Source organism: Amphiprion ocellaris, chromosome 9 (assembly GCF_022539595.1).
Source record: "Amphiprion ocellaris isolate individual 3 ecotype Okinawa chromosome 9, ASM2253959v1, whole genome shotgun sequence".
NCBI lineage: Eukaryota > Metazoa > Chordata > Actinopteri > Pomacentridae > Amphiprion > Amphiprion ocellaris.
The window spans coordinates 19,617,080-19,636,085 of record NC_072774.1 but is presented as its reverse complement, the minus strand read 5'-3'; the positions used below and the strand labels follow the sequence as shown (position 1 = coordinate 19,636,085).

Sequence of the window (19,006 nt, the reverse complement as noted above, 5' to 3'; positions counted from 1 at the left end):
TACTGGTATTACTTGATGTAATGAGCAAAATCCTCTTTGGAAAGAAGCCAGGTATTAATACCAATAAATGAAACACACAACACAAAGGAAGACCTTGGGGACCAAAGGGATTTTTGTTTTCTACCAAATGTATTGATTTTCATTCATCTCATCAGGGACAACTGTAAAGAGCACAGAAAACAACAGTATTGTAGTTGGTGGGACAAGACTGATGTGTTAACTGTTTGCTGATATGCACAGGGATCTCATAAGGGTGTGTAATAGTTATGCTGAGACAGAACACTTTTGTTATTACACCTCCATGTTGACAACAGCTGGGGCCAGTGTCATCATGTTTTCCAGTTGTCTGTCCAATTCTTGTGAATGCAATATCTCTGAAACGTGTTGAGAATTTTTTTTTCAAATTTGGCACTAATGTTCACTTAATATACACTATCGTTCAAAAGTTTGGGGTCACCCAGACACTTTGATATTCTCCATGAAAACTCACACCTTTATTCACATGCTGACATAATTGCACAGGGGTTTTCTAGTCATCAATTAGCCTTTCAACACCATTAGCTAACACAATGTAGCATTAGAACACAGGAGTGATGGTTGCTGGAAATGTTCCTCTGTACCCCTATGGAGATATTCCATTAAAAATCAGCTGTTTCCAGCTAGAATAGTCATTTACCACATTAACAATGTTTAGACTGTATTTCTGATTCATTTAATGTTATCTTCACTGAAAAAAATGCTTTTCTGTCCAGAAAAAGGACATTTCTAAGTGACTCCAAATTTTTGAACGGTAGTGCATTTTTGTAGCCAAGGGTCACCGTGACCTCACAAATTACGTTTTTCTGTAGCTCAAGAATTCGTCTGTTAACAATGGCAAAATTCAGATGAATGTATCAGATAAAATAAAGTCATGACACTTTATTTTCAAAAGGTCTTCACTGTGGTTTACGTTGTTTCACAAGCACACTTCTCTGGCTGAACACCAGAACTTCCATTTGGTGAGATGCTGAATTGGTGACAAATCCTGAGTGGTTACCTTAAAACTGTGCTCATTGTAAAGCTCCTCTGTGCTGCCATGTTGAAAATGTTTTCTGAAGCGTATACGTTTCAGAATTTGTTGCATTTCTGTTGCAGCATTCATATTTGAAGCATTCCCGACTGTAATGGCTACAACTTTGTGTTCTATCAGAATCAGTTTTATTGGCCAAGCACATGAACACAAACTTTTTTACTTATACACGTCAAAGTCTTCACTACATGCGAGCCTGGACAGATATGGATATAAACTGCCACTTAGCTGGTTGATGGAGACGTGATTACAAGGCCGTAGTTCTGGTTGGAGACTGAAATGCAGCCACCATGCTGTCAACCACTGAGATTAAATAAAATGGCAAACTTCAGACAAAAGAAGCTTCACTCAAAAAATATCTATGTTACTTTGTTTAGCACCACTCTATGGGACACACGGGTTGCATAAGCTTGTTGAATAATATCTATCTTTTTGCCAACTGTTCTTTTCAATGTCACGGTTATCACAAGGAAATCTGCACTCAGGAAACCAGCCAAAAGCCTACACAGCAAACGTCGATGACTGGAATAATGTTGCCAAAACACATCCAGTAACAACTCGTATATTTGGCCCATTGCAGGCAGACCTAAACTTGAATTAAGCAATCAGATGTAAAATACAGCATATACATTAATTGCAGTTACATGTATTTCATGCTAATTTGGCAGACAGACAAGCAGTTATTCATAATAGAGAGCAGTGGTTTATTCTAAGAGTACTTGGGAAAACAGATTTAAAATACATTATTAAAAGTCAATTGGTGTTTTTTTTTTTTTTTATTCTAACATATCACCAAAAGCTGTACATAATGTTAATTGATTTGTTTCTTGTTTATGACATGCCACATAAACTGTTGTAGGACAAAAAACACACAACAGAAATATTGGCAAACTATCACCAGTCCAACAATTGTAGTAATGTAGTTAAACCCAGAAGTTCTTTGTAAAAAGATAAATCATATCAGTACACCTCCAAATTTCTGGGTCAATATGAAACAGTTAATGTTTAGATTTGCAGATCTGGGGCTCTGCTGCTACCGTTACTTGCCATCGATATTTTGCAGTTGGAAGAAGGTGGTCTTGGGTTGTGTGTGGATCCTGAGCTGGAGTCATCCAGTGACTCTGGGGTGGAGGGCCGGCTTTGATGTGGGACAATCGGTTTTGACTGTGTTCGAGTGCAGGGAGGTCGATTGCAGGATTTTGCACCTCCATATGAATCTGTATCAGAGCTCTTGCCCTCCAGCACTGTGGAGCATTTGAAAGAGCCATGAGTCCTAAATGGCCTCCTTGATGCACTAACTGGCAGTGTGGGGAAGGAGGAAGCATGAGCTGCCTTCTGTGGGCATTTAGGAGACTCTGGACTTCCTATTTCACTGCTGTCATCCTCTTTACCATGCTGAGGAAGATTCAAAAAGTCTTCTGCCTCCTTTTTTTGATTATTTAGGGGATCACAGCATGGTGAGCAGAGCTCATTGGTGGTCGAGGTGCAGTTATACTCTGGGGGGCTTTGAGCTGAGCACCTGGAATCATCTAAGTCCTGTTGGCTTGGATGAGGCAGAAAAGTTGAAGGTTTGATAAGGTTCGGGTACGTAACTGTGGCCTGCACCCTGTCCATCAAAAGGTTGTAGTCAGTGGGTGTGGAGGTAATAGTTGACTTTCGGGTTGCACTGGTGCATATTTGCACAACAGATTCTTTTTTGCACTTGTTGGCATAGTAGTCATCAAGTTCATCCCTTTCATCCCTCAAGTGAGGGTAGAAGTCCAGTATGCCCTTTCTAATCTTTTTGTAGCCCAGATGCAAGATCTCCAAGATGTTTAGGAAGAGGGAGATTGCAGCGATGCACTGCATGAACACCATGAAGACACTTTTTTCTGTTGGTCTGGAAACATAACAGTCCACAGCATTCGGACAAGGATCCCGCTCACATTTGAAGAGCGGATAGAGGTGAAAACCATAAAGGACATACTGACCTGTCATGAAGACCACTTCAACAACAGAGCGGGTGACAATGTGAGCCACATAAGTACGTAGCAGAGAGCCCCTCAGTGGAGCTTTGTTAAGCTTTCCTTGGTCGAGCTGTTTCATTTCCCGCTCAATCCTCTTTCTGGCCTCCGCCAGCTCCACATCCACCAACTCCAGCTCTCTTCGCAGCAGAGCTTTTTTTTTCTGCCGTGCTTTCTCCAGAGCTCGGAGCCGATAGAGAGCGTGGCCCATGTAAACTAACGAAGGCGAGGACACAAAAATGACCTGCAGCACCCAGTAGCGGATCAGAGAGATTGGGAAAGCCAGGTCATAGCACACATTTCTGCATCCAGGCTGCTCAGTGTTGCATATGAAGTCAGCCTGCTCGTCATTCCACACATCCTCAGCCGCCACGCCGAGGACCAGCATCCGGAAGATGAACAGGATGGTGAGCCAGATTTTGCCTACCATAGTGGAATGGATATGCACCTCCTCCAAAATCCCCCCAAGGAAGTTCCAGTCCCCCATCTTCACTCTGCCATTATGACTGATAGAAAGTCATCAATAGAGAGAGATTAAATAATAGCGAAGAAAACCTGCTGAAATTGTTTAAAATTTATAACTGTAAACAGTACAATTAAAAATACAATACCAAGCACACCCTGAAGAATTAAGTTGGATTTTAACTAAAAAATACTGACACAGCAACAACAGCAATGTTTTAGATTTAATGAGCATGATGTGAAAATGCTAAATTTGCAGCAAACCACCAAAATAAAAAATAATGATAATTAGATTTTTTCGGAAACAATAGAAATACAAATAAATTACAGTACCTCTCAACTGGAAAAATGAAACATTAACAAGGAGAAAACTTGTGATGTAAAAATGAACCATGCTACATATTTGCAGAAAGATAAATTATAAGTAGACAGAGATGACTTCCAGGAGACACAGATGTTCACTGAGCTGGTAAAGTATCCTGTTTGGTCTTGATAAACTATTCCCCTTAACATAGGTTATTATATATGTCATGTCAGAGTCCTGTACAGTGTGGTCTAGTTACCTTGCAGCGGCATGGACAGACTGCCGATGGTGACTTAAATCTCCTCGGGTCATGCAGTCCTGGCACGGTCACCAAAAAGTTTTAAAAATCGTTATTGCCCTAGACGAATCCCTGCACATCACCTAAACTTTTGTGACCCGCCTCTGTTGCAGTGTTGCCAGAAACAAAGAGGGAACAACTGAGCTGCTGAGGGAAGGTTGCCAACACTACTCTGACCAGAGGAAGTCAATACCAACAGCTTCACCAGTGCATTTAGATCATGGCCTCATAATGATGGGGTTGTAACCAGTTCTAACACAGATATTGACTTCAAACTTTGCAGGTCAGAGCTCATATCTGTGTATTTTTAAAGTATATGGTGACATAATTTAGGATTTTCTTAACTTTTCCACACAGCAATCTGTCATTCTTTCAAACAACACGGGTTTGGTGGTACATTTGGGTGTGTGCATTAGACATGAGCTTAAAAAGCCGTGCCGATTCCAAATACATGCTTTGGAAGTCCAGACTACATGCTTCAGATATGTAGGCACTCAATTGTTCGAGTCTGTTTGTTCCATATATACAAATGAAGAAATCATCAATACCTGTCAGTTATCCACACTGGCCTTGTTCAATCAATAGTTTTCTACTATAGCGAACTAATCAATGGGTCATCATGTCCGATTTCATACTCTGCTGCTTCTCGCTGAATGTAATTAAGTTCTCATGCACTTGACACATTATTTATTCCATTTACAAGAGATCTGTCACAATGGATTAGTGTGGCGACCAACTGCTGGTTACCAGCTCCACACCATCCCATTCTAAATATCTTTAAATGCCTCTGTGTGATAATTGTGCTTGTTATGAGTTTATCATGAAAGCTTCACATGGAATGTTTATTGGAGTATTGTTCTACAAGGGTGGAAACAGAAGTAAATCTAAGCCCAGAACTAGCTCATTTTTTGACCAAGAGAAACTTAACTTTTCCCCTCTGACCTGAAATATTTTTTTCTGCCTAGTCGAGCGGGTATAAACACATTAGGGGTACAGCAGGTCACACTGGGGTAACATGTTAACAAAATCCCAAAGCTTTGTCCCTTTTTCCTCTGATCACAGCAGCCAATATTTACTAGTAAATAATTAAATTTACTGTAGGATACCATCCGACTTAATACAAACACAATTCACTGTTTAAAGGTCTACGTTTGCTTTTAATAAGTAAGAATCTATGAAGTCCTAAGTTATCTTTAAATTGCTAGGATCAGAACCTTTCTATTGATACACTGTTAATTTCAATATCTTCATTTTGAAGCTTTTTCAGTTAGATAATACAATGCAAAAAACAATGGGCACCTAGCAGAAAGTATTTCAGCAAAGACTTTTATTTTTCAACCATTTTGACACATATATCTAATGCAAAACTACTTTAAGCAACATATCATTTCTTAATGTTTCATGTTTGAGGCAGATACAGTACCTATAGAAATTAACATGGTGAAAACAGATTCCTACAAAAAATAATGCTAATTATTTTTTAAAAAGTAAGTGTATAAGTGTTCAATCCTTTAAAAGTGACCTAATTCAACACAGGCACAGCCAGTTGGTGCTAGAAGTCAAACAAATAGTGAAATGGAGATTATCTGGATGCAGGGAATGTGTCTCAAGTGACTAATATATATTTGAAAGGTCTGGATTACTGGCTATAACTACGCCATGAAGCAACTCTGTGAAAATGTTACTGAAAAGCATAAATCAGGAGATGGATAGATAAAGATACATTTTAAAATGATTGAATATACTTTTGCAATACACTGAAACACATCAATAAGAAATGGAAGGAATATATCTACAAAAAAACTAAGTAACCATGCAGGGAGAGACTCAGAATGGAACCCACTGAGACACACATGGATTCTTTGAAGGAGTTACATACACCAACTACTACACGGGTTCTTCAAAAGTCAAAACTTAAAGAGAAAGCCACATTTGGGAAAAAGCCTCCCTTTTGCTAGAAATCATATGCAAGACTGAAGTCCTCTGGTTTTGCCAGAAATCATATGCAAGACTGAAGTCCTCTGGAAGAAGGTTCTTTCGGCTGATGAGACAAAAATATAGTTTTTTGGCCATTTGGGAAAACGCTATGTTGGATGGACACCAAATGCTGCATATCATCACAAACACACAATCCCCATCATGAAGCATGGTGGTGGCAGCATCATGAATGGGGACACTTCTCTGCATCAGGCCCTGGAAGGCTTGTAAAGTAGAGGATAACCTGAATGCAGCAAAATATAAGGAAATGCTGGAGGACAACCTGATGCAGGCCGCAAGCAAACTGCAACCAATAAGAAGAGTTGTTTTCTAGCAAGACAGTGACTGAAAACACGCAGCCAAAGCTACACAAACATGGTTTAAAAACAAGCAGTTAAATGTTCCGACATGGCCAAGTTAGATCACATTCAAATTTATGGTTGGATTTGAAAAGGACTGTTCATGATGCCTGTGTAACCTGCCAGAGCTTTAGCAGTTTTGCAAAGAGGAACAGGGTAAAGTTGCATTGTCCAGATGTGCAAGGCTGATCAATCCCCACAAGCTCAATACTGTAATCTACTAAATACTGACTTAAAGGGGCTGAATACATAAGCAACACGTATTTTTTGTTCTGTATTTTTTTGTAGAAATCTGTTTCCACATTGACATAAAAGTGTCTCTGTTGCAAATCCTTGTCAAAAAAGCATTTACTATATTGATCATGATTTATTATTGAAAAGCAATGAAAATGGAAAATTTCCTAGGGGGGTGAATACTTTTTATAGGCACTGAAAATTGCAAGGACCACATATTGATGCACTAAGTTCTACTGATGCGCCAAGTTTGGAAACTATGGAAATTTCCACATACTGCAAACAGCAAAAGCAGTTACTGCCATACCGGTAAAACTGAATACATGTCACTGAGTCACTGCCGGCACTAAACTGCAAGCAGTTACTGATTATTCTGCAGATATTCAACACTTGAAATCAGTGGTGTCATACTGTTTGTGCAGAAAGTCAGATTCAGTTTGACAAACATGTAAAAAAAAAGAATCAAACTTTATTTAAAAAGATTTTCTGTAGAAATGTAAAACCAAGTATAGAAGGTCTCTATTTAATTGATGATCATAATTTCTGCTTAAACTTAGATAAATCAAGTACAAATAAGATCCGTTTCTGAATCTGTAGCCCTCTAATGCCCCTTGTCACAAAAAATATTTAAAAATTTAACATTTTTCCTTTATAGTCTTCCGCAACAGAAAATGTACTCTTTGAATTCTAACTTACACTTAACATCGAACAATTTTCACACATTTAATAAGGAATATTTTAATATCAACCACTGTCCATAATAAGGAGGAATAGGTTACAGATGGTATGTGAAAGAGCTGGTTTACATCTTTGCGCCTTATTAGTCATGTCCTGATAACAAGATCTGACTTAAACAGCAAATAGTCAAGTAGAGAAGAGAAGGGAAGAAAGATGGAAAGAACACCGACACATACGCATTCATCCCTACATTGTAAACTTCTCGTAATACAAAAAATATGTCTGAAAAAAATGTGATATGTCACAGGATAATACAATGTTTTCATCAATCGTGTGTTGTTTTATTGTGGTGAGGGATTTCACCACAGTTAAGGCATGTCCTATGATGACGCGAAGTCAGTGAGAGCTGTTGATAAATTAACTGAAAGCTTTACAAAGGAGCTATTCTGTTAAACAATCAGAACATCATTTCCTATCCAGGACTAGTGTGAGTCTGTAATATCCTGACAGTAAAATAGTTTCACACAAAACAAAAAAGGAAACAGCAAACATCATATCTTGATTAAGACAAATACAAGTGGGTCACTGCATTTAAAATTAGGTACGTTCTCGACCTTGTGGAAAACGTTTGCAATGCCACACTAAAACAGCAGGAGGCACTCTTCCACTTGAACTCAAATTTTAATCTAAAAAGAGCAAAATCTGACTGATAAAAATATAAAAACAAACCAGGTGTACAGAATTCACGAAGTCCCTAAAAAGCAACTTTGTTCTGTAACACGTCAGTAAAATTCAGCTTCCTGAGTGACAAAAGGATTTTGGAGAAATAAAAAAACAGGTGAATGCAGATGTGGTCCTATGTGGCTGGAGAAAGGAAGATGTTGAAGAGTACAGCAAAGAGCACAAACACTACATAGCCCACTATACAAAGCCAAAAACGTGGGTCTTTGAGCAGCTTCTTGTTGTAGGCACTGAAGAAGACATAGCCGATTGTCATACCAGCCACAATTCCTCCAAAATGGGCCACAAAGGACACCTGAGAGGAGAAACGGTCGGGGAGAAATCAGGTTTTAGATTCAGCCTATAGGCCTAATTATCAGTTATGCTGGACATAAACCCTCAACTACTGTCGTTCGACCTCATAGAAATGTGGCTCAAAATACTAGCAGGACCAGTTTAACAGCAAAAACAAATTATCAGTAGAGGAAACAAGAGTAAGACATAAGAAAATGGGGGAGGGAGTGCGGAATCTGGTTCTTAGAGTCTGTAGTCTAGTAATCATTTACAAAAATGATCAAATTTCATTAAATTGGAAGGGAACATTGTTTGCTTTCAATTTGTTTCCCCTTCAAAACTGAAGCTATGAGTACTAAAGTCAGTCTTTATCTATTAAAAACAAATTAGGTTATGTGGAAAGCTAGTTACCAGCTGCAATAGCACAGCAAGTATTGTTTTCCCCTTGTGACTCTATGTGCGTGTGTGTGCGTGTGTGTGTGTGTGTGTGTGTGTGTGTGTGTGTGTGTGTGTGTGTGTGTGTGTGTGTGTGTGTGTGTGTGTGTGTGTGTGTGTGTGTGTGTGTGTGTGTGTGTGTGTGTGTGTGTGTGTGTGTGTGTGTCATGGCAAAATGTGATCATGGAGACACAACTATAATGTGAACTACAACAAAGGCAGATGTCAGTAGTTTGGCAGGGGTTAATATGAATGTCTGTCATATTGTAGACAGACTTTGACAACACAATAGTGTCATAAGCGTGCAAAATGCACTGAAAAAACTTGACAGGTGTGAATTCTGAGATCAAAAATATGTGATCTGACCTCATAGGTATCAATTACTCATGTAATAATAGCAGCAATGACGACTGAGTATTCATAGGTCAGAAAGTAAACATGTTTACGAACGTGCTCAATGGTGTAATCCCATCACAAGATGGTTTCTAGTAGTCTTTACTACTTGCCAACGAAGAGAGAGACATGTATCTACATGAACAATCGAGTCCTGACGAGAGCTAGTGATCTTGTCTGTAGCCACGAGCAAATAAAGCCATTACCAAACAGTCTGAGCTTGGGGGAGGTTCCCTGGATTAGCTGGATTGCTCTAAAGCCTCTTTTTGTGTATGAAAAGGTTGTGAAAACCCCAGTGTAAAGCAAAGTCGTACCTTTACACCCTCCTCATGATTGGCAAATCTTCTGTAGAAGGCAAATCCAAAATCTGTGCCAACTGAAAAAAGAAACCAGTATTAAATCTAGCATTCCTGTAGGTTCTTATGTTGGTAACAAAAATAACAAATGGGCCAAAATACACAACGGGACTTACCGATTAACACTATGGCGAGGATACGAAACACTCCAAGGAGAGGGATCATCTCTCTGAAATTCTGTGAATTGATATAGTCAGCAGCTGTAAAGATCCCAACTAATAATCTCAACAATATCAACAATATCTCAACACAATGAAGGCGTGCTTCACTTCACAAGGCAGTATTTGCACAATTTTAAAGTACTTCAAAACAAAAATACATAGGAAATTAATTGTCTGCACATAAGAGACATACTTTTAACTGACACTGTAATGTGTAAAGTAATGATTTATTTTTCCAAATGCAAGTGAAGTAGTGCTTTGCAAACACTGTGCTGCACTGCTGACCTTCAGATATCGTGGATCCTCAGAGGAAATGCACTTTTTAATGTAAGCTCCGTGTACACAGGACAGCATTCTTCAGATATTATTATTAGTGGTTGTTTTTATCTAAAAGGCTTAGGTTCAAAACATACATTAAAGCAGATCTATTTTTATCCACATACTTTATAAAACACTAAGCTGTGGAGATACAAAACTAGGCTTTGAAGGTCACAGCAACAAGGTTGTAATCATAGTACAACTTAAGATCTGTTTCTAAATTGCAGTCTGTGCCAGAAACAATTCTAGAGCGTAAACAACCAAGTAAACATGCAGATTCTTCTGGTAAACTGTTTTTAAACTTACCACCACTGCATTCATGAAATAGCCTCCGAGGAGAGCATAAACACCCCCAGAGGCTCCCACCAAGGCACTGAGAGGATCAAAGATGGAGCTGGCCAAAGAGCCTGAGGGGGAAACAGGCCCAGACTTTCAACACTCGCTTAACACAACACAAACAGGAAAAACCAACGTCAAGACGAGTTAATGTCTGGATGCCTAGCGTTCACAAACACTAAATACATCCTGCTATTTTTGCTTAGTTTTGTAAGCTGCAGTTGTCTGTTTCTGAGGAGGAGAAGTGAGAGACAGACTAAGAAATTTAATACAAACCTGCGAGGACGCCGGCGAGGTAAACCATTCCCACTTCAAATCCTTTGTGGACCAGTTCCAACGGGATTCCCAGCAGCAGCTGCATCAGTAGGTTACCCAAAATGTGCTCCACTCTAGAAAGGGCAAGATAGGCAATCAAATGAATATACAGGAAGAAAAATAAAGGGAGGTGGACAAAATAACAGAGACACTTGTAGCCCTACAGCAAATGCAAGCGTTGACCCAATTTGATGGGTGATATTCTTCATAGATAAAGCACAATATTAAACCCACTGGATGAAATGAGTTATACATCTCTTGACAATGCAATGTTCTGCTGAGAAATGGGTGCTGTCATTCATGTGGACGCTACTCTGATGGACCACCTAAACATTTTTGCTGACCTAGCACACCCCACATTGAAGCAGGACTTCCCAGACCCAAATCCAATCAAGCGATACGGGTGGGTCTGAGCTGTTTTAGCAGCACAACTAGGATTTGCACAACATTAGGCACAGTTTTATGGTCAAAATGTCAAAGAAAATGAAAATAAAAACCATCAGCTTCTTAGTCCTTAGGTACACCTCCCATTTTACCCTGTAGCAGTGATGCCCCAAGTCTGTTAAATAAACTTTATTAATATAAAAGGTGAAGGAGAGCATGAATAAACTGTGGTTTTGCTGCTATTCTGAGCTACAGAATAATACATATTAGAGAGAATTTAAGGCAGTACATGGGATTGGGTTAAAGCAGTCTACTGTGCTCATATTCATTGTAACAAATGAGGATGTCTTAAAGGAATGAGCTAAATCTGGATTTGTCGACTCATTGTTGGTTTTTGTGTCTTCATGTTTTGTTTTGTTTTTTACTGAAAAAAAAACACAGATTATCCCCAGCCTCATTCTTTAAGAAAATATCCTGTTAGGCGTTTTCCACTCAGTGCTGCTGAGAGACTGTGACCACTTGTCCTCTTTGCAAATGCATGTTTCCTGTGCAGTCATGATGTTCCCGTGTTTCCGTGGCATTGCTACATCATGTACATTTGCAGTGTTTCTACAACATAGCCCACCTCTATAAATGGCCTTGAAACCTGACTAATAAAAAGGAAATTGACTAATTTCTTTCAAATCAAAGGGTACTCGGCTTCATATGATTCACCTCTGTAGTAACTGATTTGCAAAAGCTACTGTTGCATCAGCTAAAAATACATCATGAAGCAACACAGCAAACGGGACGCTGGGCTCAAACTGCAGTTGTTAAAAAATGACCACAGAGTTGAATCAGCACCTCTGACATCATCAGAAACCCACAACGATTATAACCCCCATCAAACTGATCTACACTGCAGAGTCTGTGGGAATTTGTCACATTTTTCACACTAAGAAGAGCTTTTATCGTGTTAATCACGGTATCTAAAAGCCCTGCCTATGCTTACCCAGCGTGGACAAACATGTAGGAGATAAAGCACCATGCTTTCTCCCTGTGCTCAGGCCTGTATGTCAGAGGGCTTTTCCAGATGCCTTCCTCCAGGGTCACCCACTGCTTCTGAGGTTTCCACACAGCGTAGTAGATAAACACTGCCAACTAATAAAGACCAGAGAGTGGATACAAAAGTTAGTGTGAAAGACAAATATGTTTACTTTAATCCTCATATCCTGTGGAAAATGTAGAAAGGACATCAGCGGTGAAGCTGAATCCAAAACAGCTGTGAAAATGACAAAGGGAGGAGAGAATCAGACATGCAGATGTTGATGTACGCCCCCACGTTGACCTCAGAACCCTATGTGTGATCATGCACAGCAGCCTGTAGGTCTAAATGCTTGTGTCTATATGAGTATAAAGCAACAGCACACTGAGAAAGAACCAGCTGATGCTCCTTGCAAATAAGAGTATTCATAGGCATTCAAATGCAATGACACTGGACATCTGTTAGCTACAAAGAGTGAGCTGTTCATTCAAACGTGGGAACAGACAGTGTGCAAACACATAATGATAAGAAAGAGACGAATGCCTTCACACCGATTCTGACATTAATGTGGGATCAGTTGGAAAAGATTCAGAAGCGTACAGGAATAATGGAAACAAAACATTAAATTCGGCTCAGTTCAAAATAGTGTATCCATCACACAATACTTTTATGAGCTTAAAAGTATCTAAAAATAATAGAAAAATTCAATAAATGCTTTATAAGGCACTTAAGTTGTGAACAGATATAAGGCCATTCTAGGAGTTAATTAATGTCCAGAATTTCTCAGCGATATCCTTTATTGTTAGAACTGTGTTTTATGTTACAGTCTTTCATTATCTGTTCATACAGCAGTATCCAGGAGGAATTATATTAGTTGACATGTACATTAACACAGAGGTTCTCAACCTTTTTCATCTGATTTACCCACATGGACCTGTCAGATGGACTCAAGAACGAACCCCTTCATCAACACAATCACTTTAAATTTGTTTAACATTTAATTATTTAAAAGTTTACCTTATTAAAATATTTTTTCAACCAGCTAAACAGTTACCTTTTAGGTCACTTTGGTCGGAGCTTTTTATTCATAAGTTTCAGCTACATATTAATAGCTTTCCATTACTTTGAGCTTTCAACCACTGAAAGTACAGAATAGAATAGAATAGAATAGAATAGAATAGAATAGAATAGAATAGAATAGAATAGAATAGAATAGAATAGAATAGAAATACTCTATCAGTCCCCTTGGGAAAATTCTGTTGCCATGGTAGCAAGCACAAACAGTAAAGTGTCCACCACCACAATAGAAAAATATACATAAGATACAAAATGCACAACAAAGTGTAAAATATACTATGAATTAAAAAAAACTAAATTTGAAACTGCACCATCAAGTGTCAAACACCAACAATAAAAATTTACAGTCAATAAACATATTAAAGTCCTGCAAACAGCTGTGCAACACATGCAAGTGATGCAACGGCAGCAGAAAAACAGATAATATGCAAAAACAAAGAAAGACGGGACAAAGCAGAGAGTGCTGAGAGCTCTCTGCCTGCCAGAGGTGAGGAGGATGCAATATGTATGTAATATTTATCCCACAGACTGTATTAAATGGTTTATTCATACTTCTAGCAAACAATTTTATTTGTTGGCCATACTTTTCAGTAGCTATTTTAACCATTTATTCACTTTTTGATCATCATTTATCTGTTTTCATCATTTATGCATTCTGTTTGACTGTTTTTACTGCTTGATTCTTTAAATACATTTTGAATTCAAATGAGCTGAGATTATCTTTCCACATACTCTCTTAGTGCTGTATTGGTTTCCTTTTGGGTTATTGGGTCAGTGGTTGGAAATCAGCTCAAAAATAAAGACTTTTAACGACATCATAGTGGGTTATTCATTAATTTATGCATTTACAAAAAATGCTGAATTTGGGAAAGTGTATTAATAGTGGTCATCCATAGTTGTAATATCCTAGAATGTAAAGGCACACTGTGTGAAAAAAAGTCCTTTTATTATTCTGTACATAAAGTAAAATGACCATCTCTTGCTGCCTGTCTTAGCTGTTCACAAACCTTGTATCTACCGGAATACACCCAAAGTGGATTCTGTTTGTTTAACATACAGGCAATCTAGGGCACATTCCTGTGGCATTAAAGTAAAGGACATCCTAAAAACCTCCCTTTTTAACCCTCTTGTTCTCATTTATGGGCACCAAAAAATACTGTTACCTTGTCTGAAAAAAAATCCAAAAATTCAGCAAAGAAATTCCCCAAATTTCTGAAAATTTGCAAAAGCTTCAGAAAGAAAATTCCAATAATTCCTTAAAAGTTTTATTTTGAAAAATCCCACAAATTTGGCGAGAAAATTCTTGCAAATATTTTCAAAAAATGAGTAAAAATCTTCAAAAAAATCCCAATTTTTTGTGAATGTTCATAAGAAACATTTTTAACATTTCTTTTTTCCACCAAAAAATGTTGAAAGATTTCCCAAAAATGTTGAAAATGTGGGCATCAGAAGTTTCACCGTGAAAATATTTTTTTCCCCCACATTTTCCAACTTTAAAATAGGTCAATTTTGACCCGCAGGACGACACAAGGGTTAAATCATTCTTATGGAGAAAATGAGGCCACATGATCGCCCCCCTTTTTTTATATATATTTCAACAAACCACCCACTGATCCACCACATTCCACAAGATGTGTTTATTTACCTGAAACTTCGAGTCAAGACACAGCGGCCTTTCTGTTTACCCACTGAGGAAAAGCACCTCCCATCGGTGGGGATCAACTGTACCCACTCTAACCTAAAGCTACCACTCATAAAATGTGCTGTTTTTATTGACACTGTGCCTGCTGCCTGCCTGTGTGGGGCTGCACTTGATGGAACAGAACTACCAGAGGAAGCTAAAAGGAACAGTAAGAAAGAGTGAAATGAACACTCATGGCTGTACAAGTGCTTCTCAGTTGAGGTCTTGATCACTGTGAAAACCCCGCAAATTCAACTACTGTAGCTTTAAACAGGAAAACACAACACTTTGCTTCTCGTGACGTCCTTATTCCATGGTATCACATCCAGCCTTTTAGAAGTTCCCTTCAATCTCTGCTCTACTAAATATCATTACAGTAAATCTATACAGGAATTAACACCATGGTGGCATACATGCCAAATGTAGGCTGCATGTTTTATAATGAGTTCACAGAATCCATACTGACCGTCCCAGCACCTCCTACAGTATCTGTGTTGTGTACATGCGGGCTAGAGCTACCTCTGCGATACTGATGAGGATGATGAAGATGGGGGGTGGGCAGCAGTTGGCACGTTCCAGGTACTTGCTGCGGGAGTCTTCTGGAAGCATCCACCTTGAGACGGCCCTCTGGAACTTCTCACAACATCCCAGCTTCCTGCCACCATCCGGCCGGTCCACTCCATCCCTCACCTGCCTCCCATCTCTGTCCACAGGAAACGGCTCCTGCTGCTCCAAGTCGATGTCTTCCATCACCGCTGCAGTCCTACGGAGCAGAGTGTATAAATATGATTTCATGGTGGGAAACATGGGGGTGTTTACCATGATAAGGGTCAGTATATAATTGCAGGACTTTTTGTATCATAGTTGACATTTTTGCTGTTTTCAGGCCTAAAATCAACATGGCGGCCTATAGCAAAACACCACATGGCATTTTTAGAGAAAGATTCTTCTAAAATATCATATATAAAATTGAAATTGAAAGTTATTTATAAAGATATTGCAGTAAACGTGTTGAAATGCGATAAATCCACACTTCATTCACACACTACTTTAAATTAAATAACTCAGAAAGCCTTGGAGTCTTGCCAGTCTTTTCTTCAGGAGGAAATGACATCAGGTGGAGCAGGTCATGTGATCTGGAATTAACACACTTGCTTGAGAGGTGTTTTTGTAATGGGTAACTTAGTTGAAAGTGATTTCTCGGACACAGATACAATTTCCATATAAAATTTGACATATTGCCAGAAAAGAAACGTCTGTCATGATTATCTGAACTGAAGCATTTTTTGAATCCGCTCATTTTATTATTGTTAGCTAATTAGAAGGTGGTTGTTATTAAATTAAAAATATTAAATTTAGTTGACATTTTAGTGATATCCAGTCATTTTCTATTAATAAGTGATCGTTTCCATCATAAATAATTATGGAATTTGTAAAGACATAATCATAATGAACATAGAAAACATTAGTTTTTTTACTTTTAATAAAAATGCATACAAGATATATCCCATGGACTTCAAAAGTCCCTCCATTATATATTGACCCATATGATATGCCTTTGTCTACTGCTAACAGGTGCTGGTTTAGATGCTTCTGCATAAAGGGGTTGTGCTGGTTCAGATATGATAAGATTAAAATATTAACAGATAACTTACTAAACAGATTCAAAAAGAGAGAAAGTAGATACAAATGAATAGGAACTGAAGTTTATTTCAACATCAGAGTTTAGAATAAACCCAAAGGAAAGATGTATCTCAATCCAAGGAGTCAGTCTGTGGAACAATCTAGATGATAAAATTAAAACTTCCAAGTCTATTTTTATTTTTAAGAAAAGTCTAAAAGCTTCATTACTAAAAAAAAAAAAAAGACAATGACACTGCTGTGTAGCAGAAACTTGCTTTATGTTTTTGCTGAATCTCTTGGAAGATGGCTGTGTTCAACAGCGTAACTTGACAATGACAACTTCCATTCCTCCTTCTCTTTCTGTTGTTTTAAAATTGCTAAATTTTCTTCTTTTCAATTTTTTAAAAATTCTTACATTTTATACCGTATATTTGAATGTGTTTTTATTTGTGTTTCCTCTGTACGGTGACCTTGAGTGTTCTGAAAGGCGCCTATAAATAAAATGTATTATTATTATTATTATTATGACTTGTCAGTGATTTTATGTTGATAAGGGGCAGATTGTATAAGTTTTCTACTTCGTTCTACCACCCTTTCATTCAAATATTTTTGTTTTATATGTATTTATGTTGTATTTGTTTTTGGTGAATGAAATAAACAATAAAAAAATAAATTAAATGAGTAGCACATTAATAATAATTACATTTTTTTCAGAGTAATAACTGACAACCAATATAGCATCAAAAACTATTAGACATTTGTAATTCCAAACAAGGCTGCAGTATATATCTCTTCATCACTGACACTACACAAACACAGCAGGATTAGCAAATTAACTCAAACACATCAAGTTATGAACTTTTTTTGCTGCTTGATACAAAAAGAAAAGTCATTGTTTTCATTATCTAAGATCAGTCTACAAGAGAAGCCTGACTGAGAGAATTATAATTTCCTCACTTTTAAAACTTTATTCACAAGACGCAGAGTTTGTTGACATGCAGGCTTTACATGTGCTCAGCAAAATGAGCGAGCAACAGGAGGGAAACACTGACATGAAAGACTTTGTTGCTGAAAGAAATGCAATATCAGTTGCATGGAAATAATTTTGTCAGTAGAAAGGATGAAGTTGAGCAAAAACAGGTCCTCTGCAGTGTATGATCTAAATGCCATACAGTCAACTGATTATTCAGTTTGGTGTCAGCTATTAGATTAATCACCAAGTACTCTAACAATCAATTTATTGGCTCAGGTAATTGAATAAGAAAGAAAAAGTAAAAAATCTCAGTTATGAGTTTCAGAATTTTTTTTAAAAAAATTTTAGTTTTTTTTTGGTATTTTTCTGAATATCTTTGGTAAAAACAAAACATTTGGGTTTTGGACAACATTTTCACCTTTTTCTAACTTTTTACACAGCCAACAAGTACTCGATTAATCGATGAAATGTTCAACTGATTAATCGACAGTGGAAACTATCCGGAGCTGCAGCCCTTATTCAAAACAAAGAACTACTGTAAGCGCCTTTGTGGTCATTTTTGCTTCTATTAATCACTGATATGCATCACTTTGGAGTCATTTGACATTTCAGGTGTAGTCATTAGTCACAGCCTACACTTACGTAAACATTGTTGTTCCCAGTCATATTATTGTCAACAAGGTCATGTTCAAATGGAATACAATTAATTTTAGAACTTATTATGGAGTATGAAAGACTTCTGAGGCTTGATAGAAGTGTGGGAGGGAAGTATTTCCAGTGACACTACCCTGTTTTTAAGCTTCTCCACAAATGTCTCCCCAGTTATGTAGTTGATGTTGGTTGTACACCCATAATAAAATGTGCTCTCAACACGACACACTATTACATCCATCTTTAGGACCTAAAGTGATCTACAGCTGTTTATGGGATTTCCTAGAGAACACTTACAGTAGCATGATCTGCAGCGTTTCCTGTTTGCTGGGTGTAGCTGATCGTAATTCTGATTTTGAGGATCAGAAAGCAGCTTAAAACAAACATGTGGTGAAGGCTCCTTTTCCGTGGCCTCTTTGTTTTTAGCGCTCAATGGAATTAACTTTGGCCTACTCACCTAAACCTTCGACAGGAAGAGTGCGGATGGCTCCAGGCGGTCCCAGCTCACAAATATCGATCCCACTAAACTAATTCAAACAACTCAATGCGCGAGTTGAAAAGTGCACAAGTTCACAGATTGTGTTGGAGTTCAAAACACGGCGCAATAACTGCTTCTACCGCCGACTAACCCTCCATGTTTTCGGGCGACCCGCCGATCCTTTCCTCTTTAAACCGACCGTCCCCGTGAGGCTGGAAGGAGAAAAAAAGAGAAGCAGTCGGAGATAATTATAGCCCTTTCATTGCTTTTTCCTGCAAAGAAACTTCCTTCCTCGGCACAAACAAAACCAGAGATGCTGCCCTCCTTCCTCCCAGTTATTGCACAGCCGTTTACACACCGCCTGTGATGTCTCCGAACGGCGCCTCGTAACGGCAGTCTACCT

The 19,006-nt window shown here is 38.2% G+C and overlaps 2 protein-coding genes across 2 annotated transcripts; both read right to left on the bottom strand.

Annotated features, from left to right (window-relative positions):
* Positions 1–92: 92 nt before the first annotated feature.
* gja9a (gap junction protein alpha 9a) lies at positions 93–7,016 on the bottom strand. Its single transcript, XM_035956416.2, has 2 exons — positions 4,098–7,016; positions 93–3,578 (listed from the first exon to the last, which is right to left on the bottom strand). Exons 1-2 carry the CDS (start codon positions 4,148–4,150, stop codon positions 2,075–2,077), a joined length of 1,557 nt encoding a protein of 518 aa, XP_035812309.2. The 5' UTR covers positions 4,151–7,016; the 3' UTR covers positions 93–2,074.
* A 139-nt stretch (positions 7,017–7,155) lies between these two features.
* Positions 7,156–19,006, bottom strand: rhbdl2 (rhomboid, veinlet-like 2 (Drosophila)). The gene is made up of 8 exons (XM_023288651.3): positions 18,583–19,006; positions 15,398–15,641; positions 12,088–12,236; positions 10,674–10,786; positions 10,368–10,468; positions 9,699–9,759; positions 9,541–9,602; positions 7,156–8,420 (listed from the first exon to the last, which is right to left on the bottom strand). Exons 2-8 carry the CDS (start codon positions 15,626–15,628, stop codon positions 8,241–8,243), a joined length of 897 nt encoding a protein of 298 aa, XP_023144419.1. The 5' UTR covers positions 15,629–15,641; positions 18,583–19,006; the 3' UTR covers positions 7,156–8,240.

Bases quoted from the DNA above. Each gene is read 5' to 3' on its own strand.
- gja9a (XM_035956416.2), bottom strand. From the start codon at position 4,150: ATGACCCGAGGAGATTTAAGTCACCATCGGCAGTCTGTCCATGCCGCT. The intron at 3,579-4,097 runs GTAACTAGACCA...ACTTTCTATCAG, and splicing joins TCTGTCCATGCCGCTGCAAG to TCATAATGGCAGAGTGAAGA.
- rhbdl2 (XM_023288651.3), bottom strand. From the start codon at position 15,628: ATGGAAGACATCGACTTGGAGCAGCAGGAGCCGTTTCCTGTGGACAGA. The intron at 10,469-10,673 runs GTTTGTATTAAA...TTTCCCCCTCAG, and splicing joins CCTCGCCGGCGTCCTCGCAG to GCTCTTTGGCCAGCTCCATC. The intron at 9,603-9,698 runs GTAAGTCCCGTT...TTCTTTTTTCAG, and splicing joins CCTCGCCATAGTGTTAATCG to TTGGCACAGATTTTGGATTT.